General features: G+C 44.9%; 6 protein-coding genes across 7 annotated transcripts; 4 read left to right on the top strand and 2 right to left on the bottom strand.

Moving 5' to 3' along the window:
* Positions 1 to 277: 277 nt before the first annotated feature.
* Positions 278 to 2525, top strand: LOC131266280 (uncharacterized). The gene is made up of 4 exons (XM_058268729.1): positions 278 to 288; positions 1175 to 1328; positions 2134 to 2270; positions 2336 to 2525. The coding sequence occupies exons 1-4, from the start codon at positions 278 to 280 to the stop codon at positions 2523 to 2525; spliced, it is 492 nt and encodes a 163-aa protein (XP_058124712.1).
* Positions 2526 to 4347: 1822 nt separating this feature from the next.
* On the top strand, positions 4348 to 5643 carry LOC131272279 (grpE protein homolog, mitochondrial). Its single transcript, XM_058273953.1, has 4 exons — positions 4348 to 4482; positions 4610 to 4829; positions 4885 to 5046; positions 5109 to 5643. The coding sequence occupies exons 1-4, from the start codon at positions 4400 to 4402 to the stop codon at positions 5370 to 5372; spliced, it is 729 nt and encodes a 242-aa protein (XP_058129936.1). The 5' UTR covers positions 4348 to 4399; the 3' UTR covers positions 5373 to 5643.
* A 13-nt stretch (positions 5644 to 5656) lies between these two features.
* On the bottom strand, positions 5657 to 8768 carry LOC131272273 (putative pre-mRNA-splicing factor ATP-dependent RNA helicase PRP1). The gene is made up of 7 exons (XM_058273947.1): positions 8528 to 8768; positions 7143 to 8446; positions 6806 to 7069; positions 6612 to 6734; positions 6347 to 6537; positions 6116 to 6278; positions 5657 to 6035 (listed from the first exon to the last, which is right to left on the bottom strand). Exons 1-7 carry the CDS (start codon positions 8575 to 8577, stop codon positions 5908 to 5910), a joined length of 2223 nt encoding a protein of 740 aa, XP_058129930.1. The 5' UTR covers positions 8578 to 8768; the 3' UTR covers positions 5657 to 5907.
* Positions 8769 to 9351: 583 nt separating this feature from the next.
* Positions 9352 to 9913, top strand: LOC131272283 (large ribosomal subunit protein uL14m). The gene has a single exon (XM_058273956.1). The coding sequence runs from the start codon at positions 9429 to 9431 to the stop codon at positions 9882 to 9884; it is 456 nt and encodes a 151-aa protein (XP_058129939.1). The 5' UTR covers positions 9352 to 9428; the 3' UTR covers positions 9885 to 9913.
* On the bottom strand, positions 9848 to 12126 carry LOC131272275 (probable ATP-dependent RNA helicase DDX56). Its single transcript, XM_058273949.1, has 6 exons — positions 12011 to 12126; positions 11190 to 11941; positions 10860 to 10959; positions 10455 to 10795; positions 10254 to 10395; positions 9848 to 10189 (listed from the first exon to the last, which is right to left on the bottom strand). The coding sequence occupies exons 1-6, from the start codon at positions 12071 to 12073 to the stop codon at positions 9929 to 9931; spliced, it is 1659 nt and encodes a 552-aa protein (XP_058129932.1). The 5' UTR covers positions 12074 to 12126; the 3' UTR covers positions 9848 to 9928.
* A 460-nt stretch (positions 12127 to 12586) lies between these two features.
* On the top strand, positions 12587 to 18086 carry LOC131272271 (1-phosphatidylinositol 4,5-bisphosphate phosphodiesterase gamma-1). Of its 2 annotated transcripts, none has more exons than XM_058273944.1 (10): positions 12587 to 12836; positions 12914 to 13115; positions 13204 to 13718; positions 13787 to 14490; positions 14559 to 14946; positions 15430 to 15611; positions 15681 to 15864; positions 15946 to 16208; positions 16294 to 17069; positions 17169 to 18086. In XM_058273944.1, exons 1-10 carry the CDS (start codon positions 12675 to 12677, stop codon positions 17423 to 17425), a joined length of 3633 nt encoding a protein of 1210 aa, XP_058129927.1. In that variant the 5' UTR covers positions 12587 to 12674; the 3' UTR covers positions 17426 to 18086. The 2 variants fall into 2 exon arrangements, with proteins under 2 accessions (XP_058129927.1, XP_058129926.1); XM_058273943.1 differs by having other exon boundaries at positions 15937 to 16237; positions 16302 to 17069.
* The last annotated feature ends 689 nt before the right edge of the window (positions 18087 to 18775 follow it).

Genomic DNA, 18775 nt, shown 5'->3' with positions numbered 1-18775 from the left:
GAAGTTAATGAGGGGCAGATAAAAACCACCCAACCCCACAAACCAGCGCAAAGTGAACAGTTCGCGTGTGAAAAATAGGCCAAACGAGGGCGTAATGATAGTGCAACAATGTGCGAGTGCAAAAACGAACTGTGTCTGGTATAGTTTATGCACGTGGTGTTAACAGGAGTTGATGGAAACTCAGTGGTTCCGATTTCATACATCGTAGTTCGTGGAAGTGCTGTGAAAACTCCAAATAGTCTTTAAACATCAAATAAACAAAAAATATAATTGCACAATGGGATGGAGGTAGGTCTACCAAGTGAATTGTACACAGACTTTGTTAGGGCATTTTGTCGCTAAAAAAGTAAACGTTTAGCAAAGTAATAATTTAACTTTTTTAACTAATGAATCTTTATGTAACTTGCAACAATACCAGCAACCATGAAGCAGAGACATAAGAAAATGTTTACATCATAATATAAATTAAAGCCAAATTACGCCAAAGAAGGCGAAAGGAATGAGCCTTATAATTTGTAAGAAGTTCCATTTAAATTGATTGTTTATTATACAACACGTAAAAAATTTAAAGTTTTTTTTAACATTACAGATTACCCATGCATTCATACTGTGAATAAATTTAGTTATCAAAGTAAATATAAGAACATACACAATGAATATGCAACTAGTTATATTATCCTATACTATGGAATAGTAAATTTTGTCCACCAACGTTGCATGCACAACAATCTCATAACATGCATCAAAGGTTTGCCCATGCTTTACATAATTGATTAGGATAACAAGTTTTTGTTTTTCTTACGTCGAAAACGATGCAAGCATATCTGAAAAGGTGTGAAAACTAAAACTTTCACGACATTTTTGGATGAATGGCGTTTATGAATGTGTGCACCTTTCGTTTTTGGTCATGAAGGCAATTTGTGTGTATGTGTGTATGTGGGTGTTTTTCATGAAACAATAGAGTGACCCAAATAATCAACAAGTTAATGAAGTTTTTGAGGTGTGAAAAATCATCTGAAAGGTTTTCACACATTGAAAGTCCCGAATCACAGCCCACAGAGAAAGCAGTAGCTTAAAACATCAGCAAAACTCCGTCGGCGATTTCTTAAACATTGTGATAATCTTTCGATATTTACCTCAGTGTAATTTTACCTTTCACTTGAAAAATTCTCAGGTTAATTGTGCTGGGTATAGTGACGTTGGGTTCGCTGTATACGCTGCACCTGTTGGCGCAGGACTTTATGAAACTATCCAAACCGCTGTTCATGGCGTCGGGAAAACGAGATGCTGGGCCCAGTTTGTCCTACAACCGAACAGCTGCTTTAATGGTAAGTGAAGTTGGGAAACACATCTGCAATCCTGCGGGAATGAGTTCCACTATCCATAATTGATGTTGCCTCGAAGAAGAGACACTCATGTGCATTAAAAACTTATGTTTCTATTTTACCGCATCCTGCGCTGTGAAAACTACTAGATTTCTTGAAAAGAGCATCTGTGCATGCACAAGTTTTAAAAGATTTATTTTTCTGTGGCCTCTAAAGAATACCTTTCACAACCATCATCAGAAAGGATGTGCTCTAATGTGCAATCCGCATTTCTCCCACCACCAACCGCACCGTGATGCCCTTTTTCCCAGTTAATGCATGTCCCGGGGAAAACGAATGCATTTTTTTACATTTCCTTTCTATGCACAATAGTTGCAGCAGAGGACGGCTTACAAACACAGACTTGTAACCGCCATTAGTTTATTATGTTTTCCATCGAGGGGATTGGCCAGCGGAATGGCATGATGCATGCATTTCCCAGCGGCGTCAAAAGTCAACCATCATGGAAAGCCACACCGAACGGCGCTTGGTAGCATTATGTTTCTCCTCATCTTACGAACACAAGGAAATGGAACAAGGGTTCTGCAGAATTCATGCCATGCGCCAAGGAGTCCTTACCACAATGGGAAAGTAGGAGGAGCGAAAATTCGTTGGCTTTTCCATCTGTAGCCAGTTCATTTTACATACACCGGGTAGAGGAAATATCGCTAATAAATGCATCTTTTACATCAACTTTTCTATTTAAAACAGGGTTTTAATAGTTATTTTTGAGACACTAATGAAATAACATTTCCAACCTATTTGGCAGGACTTTGAAACGAAAATCAACTGGAATAAAGTACTGCAGACCGATCCGCTCAAGTGTGCCCTGTCGCTTATCTGCCAACTAGCCGCCGGGGCAGAGTCACAAAACGAACAGGCTGCAGTTATTTATGAATTTGTTGCGTAAGTACTCAGCAATATAAACGGAAAACATTGATTACTAACACTTCACCTTCTCTGCCGCACAGATTTAGCGTGGAAAACAGTAAAACGGTACCTAAGCCGCTGAAGGAATCCTTCGAGAATGGACTGAAATACAACGACGACCTGACGACGGCGAAGGATAACTACCGGAAGTGCTACCGACGGTATCCGCTCTGTCTGTACTCCGCGCGGACCATGCTGCGAATCATGAGCCTGTTCGGGTCGGAACGATGACGCGGCGGGACGAAAAATTTGTATGATTTTATTTGATAAAACCCTTCCATCCCAAGTGTCATAATCCATCGAAATGCTTTACATGTACAGACAATGTTATAGATGTTTGGTTGTTAAGAAGGTAATTATGTTGCAAGCTCTTATTTTAAAAACGATGCTGATTTAAAATAAATAAAATTAATGATTTAAAATGAATAAATTTGACTCCTCAGAATATTACTTACTTTCTATTTTTAACACAAATTTTGATAACGTTTTCTACAGACACGTAGGCTCCTTGCGCTGCTTTCACGTGCATGTGAATATTATTAATATCTGTATTATGCGGTACACAAGTAAAATCTCGTTTCTACGAATAATGGCAGCCTTCGTTGACCTTGTTACCTAATTTTCAACTTCCGTAAATATTTTGACATCTTTCCTGATGGTCTCATTGTTTTCCGAAGTGGTACATCCGTACACATCACGGCACGGAAAGGACTAAACACTTCATACTGGCCATTTCTATTCAAAGGAGAGTATCAGGTTACGAAGCGTAAAGATAGAAGAAACTGGAACATGAACACATGAAAAATCAACAAAGATGTTGTGTGAATGAAAGATAAAAAATCATACGGGCAGTACGATGCATCCGGTCGTAGGTTTACTTTTTTGTCTAAACATTCTTCTCAAAACTCATGAATGTTTCAAATGCATTGTTGAAGATTATGTGGATGTTTGATTACGATGTTATTTTCTTATGTTGTTCGTTTAAAGTGGCTTATATATTCGTTACGCCAAGAAGAAAAAGAAGGTACCCGGTTGACAAAAATTCAAATTTTTTGCAGCTGTCATGTAGTACCAGCAAGTTTTTCCATGGCAGATTGCTGGGACTCTTGCTGGAACTACATAGTACCAGCAACAATTGAGGGTATTATGATCCAGTTCCGCGTTATTGCTCGAAAGTTTCCGCATATTTGCTCGAATAGCAACCTGGGTATTTATACAAGTATTTCAAGGTATATAAATATATAGTTTTTAACAAGTTTCGAGCACTTTGATTTTTAATCAATTTTCAAAACGATCGAGTTATTGGTGTGTTTTATACTATGGCTAAATGGCTAAATAAACCAAAGTGAATTGTCTAAACACAACGTTGATATGAAAAGTGCATCCTGAATTATCATGTTCTTGGTAAATACCAAGATCCATAGAACCCACATATGCTTCGGACACATACGGTCTATAGAGATCCATCGACCAGGAGGTGCTTGAAACTGCTCGACGATAACGACGCGCGTCGTTTCGTATCCGCGCATCGTCTCGACACGCAGGTGGCGTCGTTTTGGATCGTCGAGACGCCCAGCCATTTTTTCGCTTTTTTCAAAGTGTTGTTTACCTTTTGTATGGGCCAGCGTCGAGAAGTTTATCGTTTCCGCGCTCCCAATCATAATACCCTCAAATGTCAATTTCTGTCAACCGGGTACATTCAAAATCTTCTTTTCGTGGGGTTATAACCCCACCCACCAGGTAACTGGCGTTATAATTATACTGGCGTGGCGAACCTCGCGTACCGCCTAAAGAATCAGTAAAATATTCAGAAAATTAGTTTAAAAAAAACTAGAAAGAACGAAAAAATCACTTTCTGTTACTTTTAAAACTTCCATTTGAGTGGTCTATTGTCAAAAATTAAAGGAAAGAATAAAAAGTTGTTAATAAATTTGTAATTTTTTTGGCAGTTTTCAATCAAAATGGTTGAAGTAACCTTGGTCATAAGGTAAATATTTTGTTCCACTGCATTTGACAACTTATTTGACAGTTCATTCCGATTGCACATTGTTGTATCTTTAAAAACAATCGAATAGTTGCATTTTACTTGGCTCAATTGTTTCATCATGCATCGTTCTAAAACAGCGTTGAGCTTGCTGCAGAAGGTGGACAGATTAAGAACGACCACCGGAACGACAACGTTAGTGAGGTAAGTAGCAGTTCCGACTCGCGGTTAAACCAACGCAAGCCGGTGAAATAGGATGATGTAACTTGTAAAGCAGCACGGCAACAGTCGTTCCACCGTGAATTATATTTTTCCGTTTTATCCCTTGCAGTCGAATGCATACCGTTTATGTTCAACATCCATCACAAACCCGCCTAGCGTGGACTTTATACACGGATCGATCGGGGACCAGCTTGAACCGACGAGAATTTTCCACTACCGACACGGCACGTGTGGAGGAACCAACTGAGAACGAGAAAAAGCTGTCCCAGGAAGTTGAAGACCTACGCAAAGAAGCGGCCGAACTGACGGAAAAAGTCAAATCCCTCGATGTAAGTCGGCACAAAGCAACACATTAGAACAGGTAATGATAAATCGCTCTTCCAGGACAAATACAAACGTGCTCTGGCAGAGAGCGAAAACATCCGGAGGCGACTGACTAAGCAGATCGATGATGCAAAACTGTTCGGTATTCAAGGATTCTGCAAAGATTTGTTGGATGTAGCGGATATCTTGGGCCACGCCACGGAAGCAGTACCTAAAGAGGAGGTTCGTTTGTTTTAGCCCGACCGTAGCCAGCTTAGTGCTCACATTATCCGACCACTTTCTAGGTTTCAGAAAAGAACCCACACCTGAAGAATCTTTTCGAGGGACTCTCGATGACGCGCCAACAGCTAAACAGCGTATTCAAGCGGCACGGGTTGGAAGCAGTTAATCCGTTGAATGAAAAATTCAATCCAAACCTACACGAGGCATTGTTCCAGCAGGAGGTCGCGAACGTCGAACCGAACACGGTTGTCGTCGTTAGCAAGATCGGTTACAAGCTGCATGACCGCTGCATACGCCCGGCACTCGTTGGAGTTGCAAAAGGATAAATGTTAAATACAGAAAAAAAACACAAAACAACGAGCCCACGAGGCAAGGAGTGTCGTGCTTCAAATCCTGAAGAGAAGGCTACGCAAGTAATTCCATAATAAAACCATGTGTTTCGAATGTACAACCACTGGACCCTATGTTATGTCATGCTGATTACCTTGATAAGAGTGGTTTCTGGTTGTCCGAAATAAACTGCACATTATAAATGTACAAACCTAAAACACCTAAGAATTACTTTAAACAGAGAACTGAATCCAATGAAAAACACGTGCGTTAAATACGTTTTACTGTTATTTGTTGTATTTGTTTGTTTTTATCAGCCATATGATCATACCAAGCCTAACCCGGGGGAAAGGAAAGCCGAAGGTTGTTTCCTAGCTGTTACTTCAGCCGCTCAATCGTCTGAATGTTGAGAAGTGCAATGGCAGAGAGTGGGAGCATGGGGACGTGGTTCCTTTCTATGGGTATAGATACAGAGTCGTTTTAATACCTAGATGCGTAGGTATTGCCCACGCTTTTCACCGTAGCACAGTTTTAAAACCCTTGCTGGAACTGCTTTGAATCCATCCGAGCCAGTATCAGCTCCAGCTGGCGTTTGGCCTCACACAACGGGAAGTTGTTCATATCGTAGTACTGCGGTGCTATCTGCAGTAGCCACTCAGCTGGAAATAAAGAACAAACATGAATCAATAAGACCACCTTTCATTACAACATTCTATGGCCAATGGATTTATAAACCTACGTTTCACATCTGTTACTGTTCTGATGTAGTTTTTCGTCGTGAGCACAAACTCATTGTAGATGACCCACTCGGGCTTGTGATCGAGACACGTGGACGGATGCAGCTGCACCACCTGGTTGTCCTTTATCGTTTGATAGTGCTTCGTGCGTTCCAAATGAGCAACCTTCGAAAGAAAGACAATTAGTATATAACCAGTAGAAAAGTATTATTTAAGTTTTTTTTTGTCCATACCTGCATAAAGAATCCTTGTACCAGTGCTTTGCGGATGTTAAAGTAATATTCCCGCGACGTAAACTCGGTACTCGTGCGCTGCAGCTGGAAGCGGTCCATGATGCGGGCCAGCTGTTGTCTCACGTTGTCGGCCGATTTGAGCGATCGGAAGTTGATAAAGTTGTCGTAACACCAGTTGGGATCTTCATTGCCTGGATGTAAATGAAAACAAAAAAACAAAACAATTAAACAAGAGTCCCACGAAATGTAAAAGTATCCTACTTACTTTGCTTAAACGCATGATAAACATTCAACAGCGTCAGATGATCACCATCGACGTGCGCAAATCGCATCTTTGCATCGTCAGCTGCCTTTTTCATATCATTCGGGCGCATGAAGCACTGGGGAACTGGAACAATAAAAGGAAAAGCCACAACGTCAAACATCCATCGATAGGGAACCCTGGTTCGCTAAACTTACCCGACAACATTGCGGTGATGGAGAGAATTTCATTCGAGCAATTGTGCTGGCAACTCGCGATAAGCATCTTGGCCAGCTGCGGATCGAGCGGGAACTCGGCCATTACGGCACCGAGATCGGTCAGGTTTCCGTCGTCGTCGAGGGCGGCTAAATAGTTCAGCAGCTCAAGCGCTCGCATCAATGTTTCCGGCGCCGGTGGATCCATAAAATCAAAGTGAACCAGATCGTCGATACCGAGCTTTTTCAATTGAAGCACCACCGTGCCTGCAATTAAGGGAAAAAAAACAAAAAATTAATCAAGCTATCTTTGATTTTTCACACCGATTTGATCACTTACCCAAGTTGGAGCGCAAAATTTCCGGATATGTGTTATCTTGCATTTCCGTCTTGTAAGCCTTCTCGGTGTACAGCCGGAAGCACTTGCCCGGGCGGGTTCGGCCGGCACGTCCGGCACGCTGCTGCGCCGAAGCCTTGCTAATCGGGGACACGAGCAAACTTTCCACCCGAATGCGCGGATTGTACACCTTCTGCTTACTGAAGCCCGGATCAATCACGAACACCACGCCATCGATCGTGAGTGACGTTTCGGCGATGTTGGTCGATATCACGACCTTTCGACCGATCGCACCGTTCGCACGTTTCGGGGGTGCCGGTTCGAAAATCTTCTGCTGCATGGGCGGTGGAAGGGTGGAATAGAGCGGAATGCACTTCAGCTCACCCACGTCCGGTCCCAGGTTGTCGATCTCGCGCTTGACACGCTTGCACGCCTCCTCGATCTCTTCCTGACCGGTCAAGAACATCAGAATGTCGCCCTCGATTTCTTCGCACATGTGAATCTGGATAACGGTGCGTATGGCCGCCTCCAGGTAGTCGCGCTCCGGTTCAGGTGTGTAAAAGATTTCCACTGGATGCGTACGACCCGGAACATTCATAAGCGGTGCATTGTCGAAGTACTGCTGAAACTTTCCGGCATCCAGCGTGGCGGACATGACAACCAACTTCAAATCCTTTCTCGTGCGGATCATCTCTTTCAGGACGCCCATCAACAGATCGGTAGCCAGCGTTCGCTCGTGAGCCTCGTCGAGCAGAATGACCTGGTACGCTTCCAGCATCGGATCGCTCATGCCTTCGCGTAGCAACATACCGTCCGTCATGTACTTGAGCACCGTGCGCGGGCTCGAGCAGTCCTCAAAACGGATGCTGTAACCTACCTCCTGTCCCAGAACAACGTCCATTTCCTCTGACACACGCTGGGCCACCGACATCGCCGCTACCCTACGAGGTTGCGTACAGGCGACCGCTTTCGAACCCTGTTCCAACGCGAACTCGACGCACCATTGAGGTATTTGCGTTGTCTTTCCGGATCCGGTCTCGCCAACGAGCACGATGCACTGATGCTCCGACAGCAACCGCATAAAATCCGTCTTGTACTCGAACACCGGTAGCGTGATGCGCTTTTTGTACAGATTGTAGTAGTGAGACGAGTACGCCATGCCATTCAGTGGATTCTTCTTCGAGTCGCCGCCTCCAGTGGCGCCCAGTGCCTTAGATGGACCAGTTGACCCCGCCGATGACGTTCCTCCGGAGTCCGCCTTTGACGAGCTCGCTCCGGCAGAACTTTCTGCTGCCGCTTTCTCCTCCCTTGAGAACGAAACAATCCGATCAATTAACTGTCGCAGTGCAATATTCGGGCTCTCCCTATCGCGAAGGGACAATACTTACCTTCGCTTCCTGATGAACGGGTCCATCACCTCGATACGCCGCTTCGACATTGTTACCGCGTTTTTCTTCACAAATCCCCAATTTGTCCTCTGTGTATGGTAACCGGAGTTCGACCGTCGAACAATCCCTGGACCGGCTTTATCGGGGAAACGTTAATTCTCTGAACAAAACGACCAAACCAGTGCAAAATCCAATTCTTCCTGTGGAGCGTCACGAAACACGATGTTCAGATGAAAGCGAAGTAATTTTTTTACCCTCTTGTTGGTTCTAGTGTTGGGTCAATCGGGATTCGGAAGATATGAACATCGCTCTCTCGATGGATGCTAAAGGAACGGATCCCATTTTGCGGATTCAATTAGATTTGATTTGATGCAGAATTGATATACGTAAGACTTGATCCTAATTTATCATATCTCTATATGACTCGATTTATACACGATAAGAATCGCATTCGATACGATACGATACGATGTTATTGATTCGGAGATTCGGATCTTAGATCGGATTTGTATCGAAAGGTCTGAGTCCCAACAGGTATTTGAGTTTCCCACCACTAGTTCCTTCCAAGAGCAAAAGATGGCGTTCGGAACTGTCAAAGCAGATTCACCACACTCAAGGTAACGAAAGTTTCAAATCACATTAAAATGTCGTCACATTACAATCCACGATCAACGACGAGAGGATTACTGATTTAAAAACATGAAAATCCTATTTTAATGCGAGAGTTTTTAACCCGTCAACAAAAGATTGTAAAAATGTTAATTTTCTGATTCCTTCTATACACCTTATTTTTCACGTGTGCTTCGTTTGTTGACAGTTTTCTCGGCTAGCAAAACATCAAAAAATCCCCGGCAGTGTTACGCAAAATAAAGGCATTGAAAAGTAAATACTCCCTAGCAAAATGCTGCTCAACTCGGTGACCCGGCTTTTGCCGCTTGCCGGAATGACCAGGCCGATCCATACGACGGCCGCCTGTAGTGAGATTCGCAAAATGGCCCGCCTCCGTGTAGTGGATAACAGTGAAATCGGCAAGCGTGCCATGGCCGAAGGAAAACCACCGAAGTGCATACACGTCTATAACAAGCAGAGCGTTGGAAAGATCGGCGACAAGGTGCTGGTGGCAATCAAGGGACAAAAGAAGAAGGGCATCCTCGTCGGGTTGAAACAGTTTCAGAAACCCAAAATCCCCAAGTTCGACAGTAACAACCTGGTGCTTATCGACGATAACGGAACGCCCCTGGGTACCCGTATTCATGTGCCCATCCCGACAATTCTGCGTACAATTTTGAAAGAGAAAACGCAAGCAAAAGGGGCGGACTACACAAAACTGCTTGGTATAGCAAGTAGATTCGTTTAATAAACCATCTGTTAGCATTATGATCTAGACATAAATCTGTGTTCTTAAACCATCCGTTTCTTTTGATAGTCTAATCCGTCCATCAACAGTGGGTTCTCCAATTTTGCTTTCCTTTTCTGGGCGTTGACTTTCAACTCGGTTAACCTCTTGTTGCGGTGTGCTTTCTTGCTGGGAATTATCGCCTTCAGTGCTGGTGGTACCAAGTACTCCGGTACATCTGCCAGGTGCTCCTGAATGTGTACCGTATGCAAAGATCGGTCATGTCGCAAAGCTTGTAAATCTCGTGGATTTTCCTCGAAGAATGACTAAAAAAGAAAAGAAAGAAATTAATAGAAGTTGTTTTATACAAGATAGATGAGGCGTAAGTACCGTCAACTTTTCAGAATTTAACATTTCCGTCTTCAGTTCCTTTACTCGAGCTTCCCTTATCGAAAGCTTAGTAATTGCGCGCCATGCATCCAGCGCTCGGTACCGGAATGCTTCAACGTCTGCAAAGTTGAACTGGAAGTTCCTGGAAAAAAAGCATTCCATTAACGGAGCTCTATTGCTTAGCAGAACCAACAAACATACTTGAATGCAAACGTTTCATCGCCGACAAAACCCTGAATAAAGCTTTCAACCTCCACTTTCTGGTCCACCTCATCGGGGGCGACAAACGATAGAACACTGCCTGTATTATTTCCTCTGGCCGTACGACCAGCTCGATGGATGTACGAGTTAACATCCGACGGAAAATCAAAGTTTACCACACATGAAACGCACTGAAAATCAATGCCACGTGAAACACCAGATTCCGCATTGGAGGCCTGCAGTAGACGCTTAGCGGAGGTTTTTTTGATGCGCTTTTTGTTCTTGATTGCAGGATTTACTGCTACCGTCTCATCGGAGGTAATGATCGTGTCGTAGAGACCCTAAAAGGCATAACCAAATCCATTAACAATGGAACAATACATGGCGAGCGAAATGGAAACGTACCTTATTGAACTGGCTGACGGTGTGACATCGGATTTTGATGGGTAATTCGGAGTTCAGGATGCACGCACGAATGTTGAACTGTTCCAAAAATAGTTTCAATCTGTAAAGACACATGGAAAGGAGATATATTAATGAATTTTTGTTTCTTCTTACAGACTCTACTCTATGATAAATTAGACCAGTAAATCAGAGAGAAGATTAGTCCAAACGTCATATGGCAGCCATTGAACGATAATACAAGGAAAATCATTTAATGCTACCTCCGGATGGAAAGAAGTTCATCACAGAACATTTATAGAAACGGTAATTGACAAATTGTGGTTTTCTTACCTGTAACACCGTTCAACGGATTTGACGAAAATTAAACATTTGCCCTGAATCAGCTTTAGTTTGAGAAGAATGAAAAGTATAGCCGCCTTATCCACTTCCTCTGCGGCCTCAACCTTGTAGTGTGTCATTTGACTTCCTATGGCCACGTTCGGTTCCTGCAGCTTCAAAACCACGGGATTATGAAGTACCATTTTCTTCAACGTGATCAAGTCCTCGTCGAGCGTAGCCGAACAAAGCACAGATTGGTGCACCGGGGGAAAGTTCTTCAGCACTTCGCGTAAGTCCTCTTCAAAACCAAACGAAAACATTAAATCCGCCTCATCGATGACGACAGCACGGAGACTTTCGCGCACGTTTAGAATTCCCTCGGACAACACGTAGCGTAACTTTGCAGGGGTCGACACGACGATATCGGGATGTTCAGCTAGCATGTGGCGATACGTCGATTGCTCTTCCTTCGAGGAGATATCTACTACCCGTACCACGGTACTGCACGAGAATGTCAGTTCTTGAAACGCCTTGGTAATCTGATGGCATAAATCCTGGCTGGGGGCCATCACTATTACGGATGTTTCACGTACGGCATCTTCACCTTTCCGAACGAGTAGATTCTGGATGATGGGAACAGCAAACGCCGCTGTCTTACCAGAACCAGTGCGAGCACGTATCAAGACATCTTTCCCTTCGAGAAGGAACGGGATTGCCTTCTCTTGAACCAGTGTCGGTTCAAGCCATCCCAAACGAGCGATCTCCTAATGGGAGAACGTTATGAACAATACTGTTATAACATATCATGCTTGATGCATTGCAGACCTAATTACCTTCAGTATACGTTCGTCCAACTCAAGCTCGTGGAAATTCAATTTAGAATCAGTCGCTTCCATGTTTTCTATGCTACCCGCACTGTTTATGCTACGCAGCGTGCACTCTCGGATGAAAACACGTTTTTGACTGACATTCGCCGACCAAAGGAGTCTATAGCAAAGCAGGTTAGTTCATAAAAATTCTTATTCACCACTTTGAAAAAATATGCCTATAGTTTTTACTAAATTGTGGATCAAGTACTTTTCTATGTCAATTGGAACAGAGTGTATTTAAAACTGAACGAAAATAGCTTTAAATCACTAAAATACATTCACCACTTAAATGAAAACAATTCATGAACCTCTAAGTAGCGTCAATGCATATGGGCCAAGTTGACCTGCTTATATCACTGGCACCTTGCCCTTGATTATCTTTTCATTTATTTGACAATTCACATCCGACAAACGGTTTCCTTTTTTCACGATCAGTGCTTTCCACTGCGATAGAAACTTTCTTTTTCACATGTTGCCTTCGTAGTAGTTTCGAGCGGAAATAATGCTATCCAAGAACGTCGGTTCCTTCCGCTACCGTAAAGTCTGTCAACGTTGAAAGTGTTTTATCGTGTAGCCAAATAGCAAAGTGCATGAATTGCTACCCACGCAATCGCAAAATCATAACATTATGAGTTTCACAATTGGAGGAACGGCCAGCAGCTGCTTGGCGGCGCTGGGTGAAATGGAACAAATTATTTGCCAGCTGGAACGCGGCACACTGATTCAAAAGTTTTATCCCCGCAAGCGCCCGGAAAAGAAGACCCTCATGCTGCGCCGTGAAACGCGTCAGGTTTGTGTGCCTGACGAGTGATAAAGTTTGCTAACATATGGCAGGGAAAAAGCTCAACTCATTATGCTCGTTTGCAGATCATATGGTCCCCGGTACAGACCAATGGCCGGAGCAACTACGAAGGATCTCTAGAGCTGCGCGAGGTAAAGGAAGTTCGACCTGGTAAAAAATCGAAGGATTTTGAAAAATGGCCCGAAGAAGCGAAGAAAAGTGAACCACGGAAATGTTTCGTGATTTTGCACGGGAACGATTTTAAATTGCGCACCGTGTCTATCGTAGGTAAGTTGAGTATGGTCATAGATTGGACGTACACCTCTTTAAAACCCCTTTGCGAATGTAGATATTTAACATTCCACGATCATTTTAGCTTTCTCCGAAAAAGAGGCCGACATGTGGCTGAAAGGACTGAAGTATCTGATCTCGGACACGATAACATCCCCGTACTGGTTGCAGATCGAGCGCTGGCTGCGACGGGAGTTCTATCTGATGGAAGCCAACGGCACCGCTAGTCTGAAGGACATTCGGTCCTTCCTGCCGAAGATAAATTGTAAAGTATCCACCGCCAAGCTGAATGAGGTGTTCCACGATGTAGACACGCGGCGTAGGAATGAGCTCGGTTTCGACGACTTTACCCGATTGTATCAGCGCTTGGTGCTGCCACCAAGCGCGCTGCCAGAGTACTTCGATGGCATACGTATGGCGACATACAGTCAGAATGGTCAAACGGTTACGCTGCAAGAGTTTCGAAAGTTTTTGACCAAAGAGCAGAACGAGGAAGAGGGTAGCGGTGGCCACAGTGAGGAAACCGTGGCCAAATTTATCAACGATTACATCCAAGACCCGGCGCGTGACGTTAGCGAACCGTATCTGCGTTTACATGAGGTAAGAATGAAGAAAAACAAATTAATTTTCAGTAACGGTTTGATTTTACGAAAAATATTATGTTTTAGTTTATAGATTTTCTATTTTCGCGTCAAAATGAAATCTGGGACCGACGCTGTGACACGGTGTACCAGGATATGACGCGCCCGCTGGCACACTACTGGATATCGTCGTCCCACAACACCTACCTGACCGGTGATCAGTTTTCCAGCGAGTCCTCGGTCGAAGCGTACGCCAGGGCCCTCCGTATGGGCTGCCGGTGTATCGAACTCGACTGTTGGGATGGGCCGGACAATATGCCGCTGATTTTCCATGGGCATACATTCACGACACGCATCAAGTTCATGGACGTGATCCGCACGATCAAAGAACACGCGTTCATTACGTCCGAGTACCCGCTCATTCTGTCGATCGAGCAGAACTGTTCGCTCACGCAACAGCGCCGGATGGCGCAATCGATGCAGGAGGTGTTCGGTGAGATGCTGCTCACCCAACCGATCGATAAGGCCGAGACCCAGCTACCGTCGCCCCAGCAGCTGAAGCGTAAGATTATACTGAAGCACAAAAAGCTACCCGAGAACGGCATCATGGTGGTGGACGAGGCGGGCAAGGAATCGGCCATTCTGATGCGCGCAAATGACGAGAGCGAGCTGGACATTCGGAATACCGTCAAGAATGGTATCCTGTACCTGGAGGATCCGGTCGACAAGGGTTGGAATGCGCACTTTTTCGTGCTCACGCAGCATAAGCTCTTCTATACCGACAGTCAACGGTAAGTATTTCGAGGATTCACTTTCTTGGTTTCGTTCCAACTCTAACACCATGATTCTCCTTCATCAGACCCGACCGCGATAGCGATCTAAGGGATGACGAACGGGAGGAAAACGGCTTCGCCAATCGATCGCGCGACGGTACGCTGGTTTCAAATGACGAGCTACACTTTGGCGAAAACTGGTTCCACGGCAAGCTTTCCGGGGGTCGCGAGGAAGCTGAAAAGCTGCTGCAGCAGTTCTCGCACCTGGGCGATGGAACGTTTCTGGTGCGCGAAAGCGTCACCTTTGTCGGGGACTATTGTTTGTCGTTCTGGAGGCAGGGTAAACCGAACCACTGCCGCATCAAGCTCAAGCAGGACAAGGGTGTCACGAAGTACTACCTGATGGAGAACGTGCTGTTCGACAGTCTGTACAGTTTGATCATGTACTACCGACAGAATGCGCTCCGGAGTGCGGTAAGATCTCTTTTTCTTTAGTTTCACTTTTGATTGGTTAGCTCTTGAAGGTGTTAGCTAGCCAAAAAACTATGTGTTAACTCTATGTTAGAGGGGGTCACAGTATGTCCAAGCACTATTGTTTTTCGAACAAACCTAATGATTCTATGTGTCTAACAGTTCGGCGCATTCATTTCTTTGGGTACAAATTCCACTATTGACTTTGTACTGCCCTACCGTATCCTTCGTATAATGTACTGATACCAAATGCAGCCAAAACGGTACCGAATGATCGTGATTTCTAATCATATGAAGTAGGCGACGTTGCAAGCATTCCCTAACATATACAACCCCCGTCATTGCATTGTATTTCGTATGTCTCAAATGGATCCACACTCACAAGTTGTTTGCTAAATTAATGTTTTTTACCTATTTTTTCCTGATAAATGAAGGGTTAATTTCGATTAATTTGATTTATTTCCTCATTTAACTTTGTTATTGTAGGAATTTTACATCACACTGAAGGAACCCGTTCCGCAACCGAACAAGCACGAAACGAAGGAATGGTACCATCACACGACGACCCGCGAGCAGTCCGAAATCGTGCTCAACCAGGTCCCGCAGGATGGGGCCTTCCTGGTGCGCCCGAGCGAGAAAGGACCAAAAGCCTTCGTTATCTCGTTTCGGTAAGAGGCATAGTCCGAATCCGTTCGTGAACCGCTCGGAACCATTCAATGGCATTTTCCCTGTTTTAGGTCCCACGGTAAATTCATCCACTGTCGCATCCGGGTGGAGGGTCGCTTGTACGAGATGGGTGGGATGGAGTTTGAGAGTCTGGTCGATTTGGTAAACTTTTACTCCAAACATCCCCTGTACCGCAAAGTAACGCTGAGCTATCCGATTCCGCGGGAAATGATTCGCCGGATCAACACGATGGATGTAGGTGTTCGTGGGTTTGGGCTGATGATTGCGAAATCATACTGAATTCGGGGTTTGCTCCTTTCCCCTTAGGTACCCGAGGACAGTGGAGCCTACGGATACATGGACCCGGCGATGGTCGCCAATGAAAACGTGACGGTCAAGGCGCTGTACGACTACAAAGCGCAGCGGGATGACGAACTGTCGTTCTGCAAGCACGCCATCATAAGCAATGTGGTGAAGAAGGGCACCGACTGGTGGCTGGGGGATTACGGTGGCAAACGGCAGCACTACTTCCCGGCCAACTACGTGCAGGAGCTTAGCGCGACGGACGACGGTACGCTGGTCGATGAAGGTGCCAACGAACCATTGATGTTGGGCAGTTTGCAGAAAGGTAAGGGACCGGTGGGTCGATATCTAGGGATAGAATAAAATATCCATTCATTTGGTTCGATCAGGTTCACTGGATGTGCATGGCGCCGTGGTGGAGGTGGCCTACAGCAACCATCCGGACATCGAGCGGATACTGCGCATCCAAAACCCGACGATGCAGAACGTGTTCGAGGTGGGCGTCCAGACGAAGGAGCTCGCGTACGAGTGGATGCTCGCCATCAAGGAAGCGGCCCAGAACGCGAGCGCCATGGAGAACGAGCGGCGCAAAATGGAGCGCAATTCGCGCGTCGCCAAGGAAATGTCCGATCTCATCATCTACTGCCGGAGCGTGCCGTTCAAGCACCATCCGGCGTCGTGGGTGTTCTACGAGATGTCCAGCTTCCCGGAGACGAAGGCTGAGAAGTATTTCCTGCAGCCGGAGACACGCTTGCTGTTCGTGCGCTTCCATCGGAACCACCTGAGCCGGGTTTACCCGAAGGGGCAGCGGTTGGATTCGTCCAACTACCATCCGACGGCCCTGTGGAACTGCGGCTCGCAGATGATTGCGCTCAACTTCCAAACGCCCGACAAACCGATGCAGCTAAATCAGGCCAAGTTTCGGGACAACGGTGGCTGCGGGTTTCTGCTGAAGCCGGACTTTATGTTCCGCGACGAGTTCGACCCGACCGACCCGAACACGCTCGTCGGTGTGGGCGAGGTGATTGTGAACGTGCGCATCATCGGCGGGCGCAACCTGTGCAAGGTCAGCCGCAACATTACCAGCCCCCTGGTCGAGGTGGAGGTGCTCGGTGCGTCCTTCGACAGTGGCATCAAACATCGCACCAGAGCGATCGGTAAGTCCGCACCTCTGATGATTCCCCAGGTGCTTGTACTAAAAATTGTACTAAAACCTTATCTCGTTCAATTTGTTTGCTTTGTTTTGCTCTTTCCAGCGGACAATGGTTTGAATCCGATTTGGAACGAAATATGCGAGTTCCGGATAGCGAACCCGCACTTCGCCATGATCCGCTTCGAGGTGCAGGACGAGGATATGTTCGGTGAGCCAAACTTTATCGGCCAGGCCGTGTTTCCGCTCGGTGCCATTCGCACCGGGTACCGCAGTGTCCCGCTGCGGAACAAGTACAGCGAGGAGCTGGAGCTGGCCACCCTGCTGGTGCACACGAGCATTCGCCCACTTCAGACGGAATAACGTAGCTTTCGCCCGGAGGAAGGCACTGTAGGAGGGGGGGGCCTATCATGACAACCAGTGGGAAGCAATTAGTAGGCCTTAGGATACACTTACGCAAGCTGAGAAGATTGATGGTTCGAGTCTCTCTTACCACAAGTGTCTTAATGCGTAGGATGTTGCCTTTTTTTTACCCAGACAGAACAGTATTTAACAAAATTTAAACGAAAAACTATTTAGGATGATTTATGTGTACAATACGCGCAACGCGTACCAATCTAATGTGCCTCTATATATATATTTGAACATAAATATGATTATACACACCTATATACATATACAACATGGGGTGTAAACGGAACACAGATTTATGTGGTGAGCAAAGTTGAAAAAAAAAACGGTAAGCGGGTAGCACACGGTTGGAGTTGTCTTTACCTTTTTTTTGTTTTACATCGTGCACACGCAATTGGTGTGCCCAAAAATACGGGCAAGCACGCACAAGAAGAAGTTTGCAACGTATCAAATAAAAACAACGCGAGTGATAGAATTATTCGGTGTTGAAACATTAGACGAATAAAACACATGGGAAGCAGTTGTCAGCCATAGAGCGCGTTATTTGGCATGGATTAAAAAAATGAAAGCAATAAACCTATTCTGGATTCGAGTGGATACAGTGCAATGTGAATCAGGTGTCGGGTTATCTTTATTTCCAATGGTTTTTAATTAATATCACTTCAAATGCATCCGCGTTTTAATAGCTGTATTATTTTTTGTTACGCTTACGTTAGTTTTTCTGTTTTGTTGTTGCCACTGAGGCCACGTGGCCGTTTTTGTTCGTGCTAAAAATTAAATCAAAAGTACAAACCGTATAAAAACAAACACGTCAGAGTGACATGATGTTTAAATTGTACGCTCAGTGAATCGTCATTATATTGTACAAATTTGAGTGCAAACGTCGTAAGTCATTGAAAACGGCACAGCTGATAACAGCACGTGGTAGTTTGGCCATGATGCTACTGTTCGATGTCACCAGCCACTTTTTCAGCAACTGATAAACACGGGGCACATGTTTATTATAATTAATCGCATGGCCATGCATTAAGAAAGCAGAAAAAAAAAACAGATGCGCTCTTAGGTAGTCTTTGGATTGCAAATTGACCTGTGTTCTTGACCGCTTAAAAAATGAACATAAATTGAATATTGTTAGAGGTAACAAAAACAAACATAACACATAGATTTGATAATTTTTTCAGCTGGTGGAAGTGCATATGTTTTTTGTTTCACAATCATAATTTGGGTGGCTGTTCACGTTTGATTTAGTTTAAAGAAATGATGAACATGGCTCAACAAAAAAAATTATATAACCCTGTTTTT

This window comes from Anopheles coustani, chromosome 3 (assembly GCF_943734705.1).
Source record: "Anopheles coustani chromosome 3, idAnoCousDA_361_x.2, whole genome shotgun sequence".
NCBI classification, from domain to species: Eukaryota; Metazoa; Arthropoda; class Insecta; order Diptera; family Culicidae; genus Anopheles; species Anopheles coustani.
Note: the sequence above shows the minus strand (reverse complement) of the source record. Positions and strands in the feature narration are given on the sequence as shown.